Here is a 6310-nt window from a genome sequence, read left to right on the forward strand (position 1 = left end):
ATGCTAAAGTGTATAGTAAGAAGTGTGAGTAGAACACTGTCTAAAATGTTACCCTTGATCCCAAAAGTCAATAGTAAGCGTCGGTTTACAAGGGAGGTTTGAGCAAAGGACAGACAACTGTACTAGTACGTAATCCATTACTCCTACAATCTCTGTATTGTGGCCAAAACGCCATATCAAGTAAGTTTCCGGAAGCCCATACACAGGCCTCTTTGTGTTCTGTGGTCCATTGCTCAGAAGAGCTTTTGTGATGGAGAAGTATCAATGGCTGTATATACTCGACCAGGCCTTGCTCAAGAATCTATCCAGACATCTATAAAAGACCTTTCCTCCCTCCATGGTAATCAGTCTTTCTACTACATCTTCACATCTACATCACTTCTCCAACTCAACACACTCGCCTTTAACTCCAGACCTTTGAAACTTCATTTCTACTTCATCCTTCTTTGTGATCTACTTGTCTTCACAGGTCTCAACTTCGTTTCTACCAATAACCAAACCAACAAAATGCAATCCTGGACTGTTGCCTTCCTCCTCGCTCTTGCTGGCACTGCTATTGCACTGCCTGCTGCTGATCCTGCTGTTGATGTGGCCAATACCCATGGCAGCATTGTTGCCAGAGCACCATCGTGCTGCCGTTATCCTAACTCCTGCCTTTGTGTGGAGAAAGACGGGTCCGAATCTTTCGTGGATATGAAATTTTGCGCCGGTGCACCCGATTGTACCTAATAATAGGCCTGGAATTCCAGATCATCTTTGGCATATCCATGACGTCCACTTCTCTGTTTCCATCAGTCATGTTGCCCTACACAGGCACATAGGCTTTCTAGCGTTCGAAATCCATAAAGCAGGCTCTTCATCATGCCTTCTAGGTCCGCAGTGTCTCTCCATTTTCTTTGGGATTCTGATAAAATAAACAATATTTGATAAAATAGACAGTATTTGATCACAAGTGAGATTCTCTTGTATGTAGTAGCACCCATTCACCAAGTACTTCAATAATTGAATCTTTCCAATAGTCATCTACTTTGCGCGAATAACTGCATCAACGGACATAACACATGTGGATAGGAAGTCGCAAAGCATAAGAAGTGGGAAACAAATCAGCACCCTCTGGACAGGATTCTATATGAAATTAAAAAAGATCAATTGAAATTAATTACTATTCTTGTCTCTAGGCATTTCAACAGCAATTTGACATGTTCTTGAGCTATTGCCACCTGTACCACATCTTCCACATCGCCTTTCCCTCGCTGCTGCCGAGCTTTCCGGACCCCCAACTCTCGATAATTCCGCCCTCACCTGTGCATCAACATGTTCCTGGTTAATATTATCTTTCCCCTCAACTACAGTCATCTTTCCTCCATGTTGTGGTTGGGTTCTTGTAGCTCTGCACCGCTTGCTAAGGATCTCATTTGCCTGTCGAAGGTCCTGAACCTCAGACTCTAATCAGCTGTTCTGATGCATTACTGCCTTTGTTTCCTTTGTTAATGACATGAGTGCCTCAAGGATAGATGCATGTGAGCTCCTCTTATGCCTGTTGATTTATCTTTTGAGGTATTCAAACTGGGAGCTAGCTTCAATTGCTGTCTTTGGGGTCCTAGGAATCCAAGGGTTAGAGAGGCCGGCCTCTTTCTCGATTCGGTGTTGGAGTTCGTAGTTGCACATCAAGCTTTGATATCACACTTTCTCCATTCAATGGAACAAGTGCAGCCTCTTTCAAACCCCCCTGATATTACTTTGTGTCATAGCTGCTTGGGTGGGCAGTATATAAAAGGCCAGGCAGAAATCAGTCTTCGCAACGTGGGTTATTGAGCACCTGGTTAGATGCTCAATTTCTCGACCATGGGCCTTTTGAAGTAGCCCAAAGCACCCAACATCAAGAGGCTGAAGTAGGTGAGATGAATGAGATGGCATACGGAGTATGATTATGTAGTTGTCTTCACAATATTGCCCGAAATTGACTGAGTAGTGGCGTTCATCCCCATTGACACTTAACCTGGATAGTGCGCCACGCAACACTTCTACACTAGGTCCTTGGACTTCATTCCTTTTATATGGTAACCCATTTTCGGTTTCCTGACTGAACTGAGTTCGCCTTTCCATGTCTTTCCACGCCTGTGATGACCATTCCACTTGCAATAACGCGCATGGTAAAGCCAGTCTCATCAAAATTATAAATGTCAGCTATGTTGATACCATACTTCGCAATTGTGCTCTCCACAAGCCTATACCAATCGCAAATAAGGGCTGGATCTTCGCATTTAGCCCTCTCGTAGTCATGTCTACGATTAAAGCATGTCTTGAGGTCTGGTTGTCACTTGATAAAGTTAGAAGCCCAGCGTTTGCTGACGGGTGACGCGTCGCGGTCGGCGAGCAGTCAGTTGGCCATTTCTTCCACGCCACGAAGCCGAGGGGGGAATCCTCGAGACCCTAGGTCAATAATGTATTCGACCATAACTTGTTCCTCTAGATCAGATAGCTTGCGCATTTAGGGACGATATCGCTTCTAGAAGGTTTGCCATGATATCGATCATGGAGGGTACTTGGCGAGACTTTATATATCCTTGCAGCGCGATAAATGCGTAATTTTGGGTCATTTCGGAGGGCCTAAAGAGCGAGAATTGTATTTCTTTCTTTATTTAACTGTGGCATACTGCACAGCCAAGCGATCAAATAGGTGCTATCGTCTCTTAATCCTCGATGGCCACAAAAGTCACCACTCGATCGAGTTCGAGAGATAGTGTAGAAGAGAGAATAAGATCATCTGGCTTTGTATGCCACTTCATTCGTCTCATTTACTTCAGCCTCTTGATGTTAGGTGTTTCGGTGTGCTTAAGAAGGCTTACGGCTAAGAAATAGAGCATCTGATGGGATGCTCTATTCCCCACCTTTCAAAGAACGAGTTCTTCCCAGAATTCTACGCCGCATTTCAGGCCACCATGATGGAAAAGGATATTGAGTCATCCTTCAGAGGCGCCGCAGTTACCCCTCTTGACCCGGAAAGTGTCATCTCGAAGCTTGGTGTGGAGCTACGGACTTCAGCTCCTGCTGAGGTTGAGGCAGAACCTTCGCTCCCTTGGGTTTCAAAGTCCGCAACGATTTTGCTTGAAACTCAATTTCAGTCAGAATCCCTGGAGAGACAAGTTGAAAGGCACAAATGTAGCTCCCTAGCTTCAATATTAGAGGCCATACGTTCTTCCTCTAAGGAAACGAAGATAGTTATCCATGATGTGAATCTACCCGGTATTGTACCCAATAGGGCAGACTCTCCACAACAAGAGCCTGGCAATCACAGATTCCTCTTCTTCCAACTCAAAGACATTCAGTACGTACACACGTCCTGTTCTATTGATGTTGCCTATCATGGACTTTTTTCGATTATATTTCCCTAGTTCAGAGCAGTGCTCGTGTCACCACATTCTGATCAAATGCGCAAGTATCTAGCAAAGACTGTTACAGAAAGAGAGCAAAGGCCGTCGGGTAGAAGCACAGTAGGACTGAATTTTGTGTCTCTTTCTATTTTATTGAGACAATTCGTCCTCTGAACGCTTGTTTTGCGCGATCAACGCGCGAGTTTAATGTTTTTCTGACCGATGCCGTTTCGTGATCCTCTTTACATGGAACAGCTAAACCATGGTGATAGAACACGACATCGGTATTCGTACGACTATAAAAGACAGCAAGTACACTAGGATGATTAGTGAAACTATTTGAACCCAAAATGCCATATTTAGTAGACCTACACCGTTTTCCTTTGCTATATTTCTGTTTGGAGTTATGTCCAGCTCCCTAAAAAAGACAGAATATAAAGCAAACAAATTAACGCGATTTACCGGCGAGCAGAACACTCACCCCACTGAGATTTTCATACTTCCATCTTCCAAACCACTTTGCTTAAACCACCAACAACGTCTTTAAATTCTAAAGAAACTAATTTCGCTCTTGCCGTCGTCGCTATTAAACAAAAGCTAAAACTTAGTATCTGAAAGGCCGCTAAGATCTACATAGTAAAGGGATCCACCGGTGGTAAGATAGGTAGGAAACACTACTAAACACTGGCTTAGCAACCATCTACAGCAGAACCCACGTTTGAGTGGGTATAGTGATTTACTAGAAAAGTTTTGATTAATGAGTGTCAGGGGATTATGGGTAGCTAGAGGGTAGACAATGGCAGGAGTGGAGGTGACTGATGAAGTGATACAGTCATAAATGGCAAGAGTGCAGATTAGATGCCTCATTAATCGATATTGAGAGAATACGCTTTCTTGCCCCTCCACTTATGTACTACAATCTTCTGTAAAGACACAATTACAGAATTGTATAACGTAAGTGCATAGGATGTCGCAAAGATAAGGAAATCGGAAAAAAATCCCACAACTCCCTTTACTTTCCCTTTTTCAACAATTTCTCAACCACCAAGTATGCCACAGTTGAATAAAGAAAGAAATATAATTCTCGCCCTTCAGGCCCTTTGAAATGACCCAAAATTACGCATTTATCGCGCTGCAAAGATATGCAAAGTCCTGCCTAGTACCCTCTATGATCGATATCACGGCAAGCCTTCTCGAAGCGATATTGTCCCTAAATCGTGCAAACTATCTGATCTAGAGGAACAGGTTATTGTTGAATACATTATCAACCTAGGGTCTTGAGGATTCCCCCCTCGGCTTCGTGGTGTGGAAGAAATGGCCAACCGACTGCTCGCCGACCGCGACGCGTCACCCGTTGGCAAACGTTGGGCTTCTAACTTTATCAAGTGACAACCAGACCTCAAGACATGCTTTAATCGTAGATATGACTACGAGAGGGCTAAATGCGAAGATCCAGTCCTTATTCGCGATTGGTTTAGGCTCGTGGAAAGCACAATTGCGAAGTATGGTATCAACACAGCTGACATCTATAATTTTGATGAGACTGGCTTTACCATGGGCGTTATTGCAAGCGGAATGGTCGTCACAGCCGTGGAAAGACATGGAAAAGCGAAATCAGTGCAGCCAGGAAACCGAGAATGGGTTACTGTCATCCAGGCGATCAATGCTGAAGGCTGGGCAATCGCGCCGTTCATCGTGGTTGCAGGCCAATATCACCTTGCCAGCTGGTATCGAGAAAGCAACCTCCTGGACGATTGGGTTATTGCGACAACCCATAATGGCTGGTCTGATAATGAGACAGGTCTTGAGTGGCTAAGGCACTTTGACCAACATACCAAGGGCCGATCAACCGGTCACTATCGCCTTCTGATCCTCGATGGGCATGAAAGCCACCATTCAGTCGATTTTGAGCAATATTGTGAAGACAACCACATAATCACACTCTGTATGCCAGCTCATTCATCTCACCTACTTCAGCCTCTTGATGTCGGGTGCTTTGGTCCACTTAAAAAGGCCTATGGTCGAGAAATTGAGCATCTAATCAAGTGCTCAATAACCCACGTTTCCAAGGCTGATTTCTTTCCAGCCTTTTATGCCGCCCACCAAGCAGCTATGACACAAAGTAATATCAAGGGGGGTTTTAAAGGGGCTGGACTTGTTCCATCGGATGGAGAAAGCTAGGACCCCAAAGACAGCAATTGAAGCTAGCTCTCAGTTTGAATACCTCAAAAGGCGAATCAACAGGCATAAGAGCAGCTCGCCTGCATCTATCCTTGAGGCACTCACGTCATTAACCAAGGGAACAAAAGCAGTAATGCATCGGAACAGCTTATTAGAGTCTGAGGTTCAGGACCTTCGACAGGCAAATGAGATCCTCAGCAAGCGGCGCAGAGCCAAAAGAACCCGATTACAAGATAGAGCGAGGATGACTTTAGGTGAGGGGAAAGATAATATTAACCAGGAAGATGTTGATGCACAGGTGAGGGCGGAATTATCGAGAGTTCAGGGTTCGGGAAGCTCGGCAGCAGCGAGGGAAAGGCGATGTGGAAGATGTGGTACAGGTGGCCATAATTCAAGAACATGTCAAATTGCTGTTGAAATGTCTGGAGAACAGAATAGTAATTAATTTGAATTGATTTATGTGTTTTTTTTAATTTTATGTAGAATCTTGTCCAGAGGGTGCCGATTTCCTTCCGACTTCCTTATCTTTGCGACATCCTATGCACTTACGTTATAAGCCTTAGATATTAAGTAGGCAGTGAAGGATAGAGAGAGCTTTGTAGCTGTGTTTACAGATTCTCGAGTGTATGACTTAGCTTGAATATGGCTGTATTTGACTAGAAAGAGGTTTACAAATGTTATAGGAAGAAGAATATTACGGATAGCAGTGCCTAAAGTTGTGTTTACAATAATAGCCCAAGGGTGAAGCACTGTCA

The 6310-nt window shown here is 44.2% G+C and overlaps 2 protein-coding genes across 2 annotated transcripts; both read left to right on the forward strand.

Moving 5' to 3' along the window:
* Positions 1–264: 264 nt before the first annotated feature.
* On the forward strand, positions 265–729 carry HOO65_050442 (uncharacterized protein; the record flags this gene model as incomplete). The annotated part of the gene is made up of 1 exon (XM_071000893.1): positions 265–729. One exon carries the CDS (start codon positions 265–267, stop codon positions 727–729), a length of 465 nt encoding a protein of 154 aa, XP_070858501.1.
* A 3959-nt stretch (positions 730–4688) lies between these two features.
* On the forward strand, positions 4689–5555 carry HOO65_050443 (uncharacterized protein; the record flags this gene model as incomplete). Its single annotated transcript, XM_071003496.1, has 2 exons — positions 4689–4759; positions 4811–5555. The coding sequence occupies 2 exons, from the start codon at positions 4689–4691 to the stop codon at positions 5553–5555; spliced, it is 816 nt and encodes a 271-aa protein (XP_070858502.1).
* Between the last annotated feature and the right edge of the window lie 755 nt (positions 5556–6310).

Source organism: Ceratocystis lukuohia (assembly GCF_044167205.1).
Source record: "Ceratocystis lukuohia strain C4212 chromosome Unknown Supercontig5_pilon, whole genome shotgun sequence".
NCBI classification, from domain to species: domain Eukaryota; kingdom Fungi; phylum Ascomycota; class Sordariomycetes; order Microascales; family Ceratocystidaceae; genus Ceratocystis; species Ceratocystis lukuohia.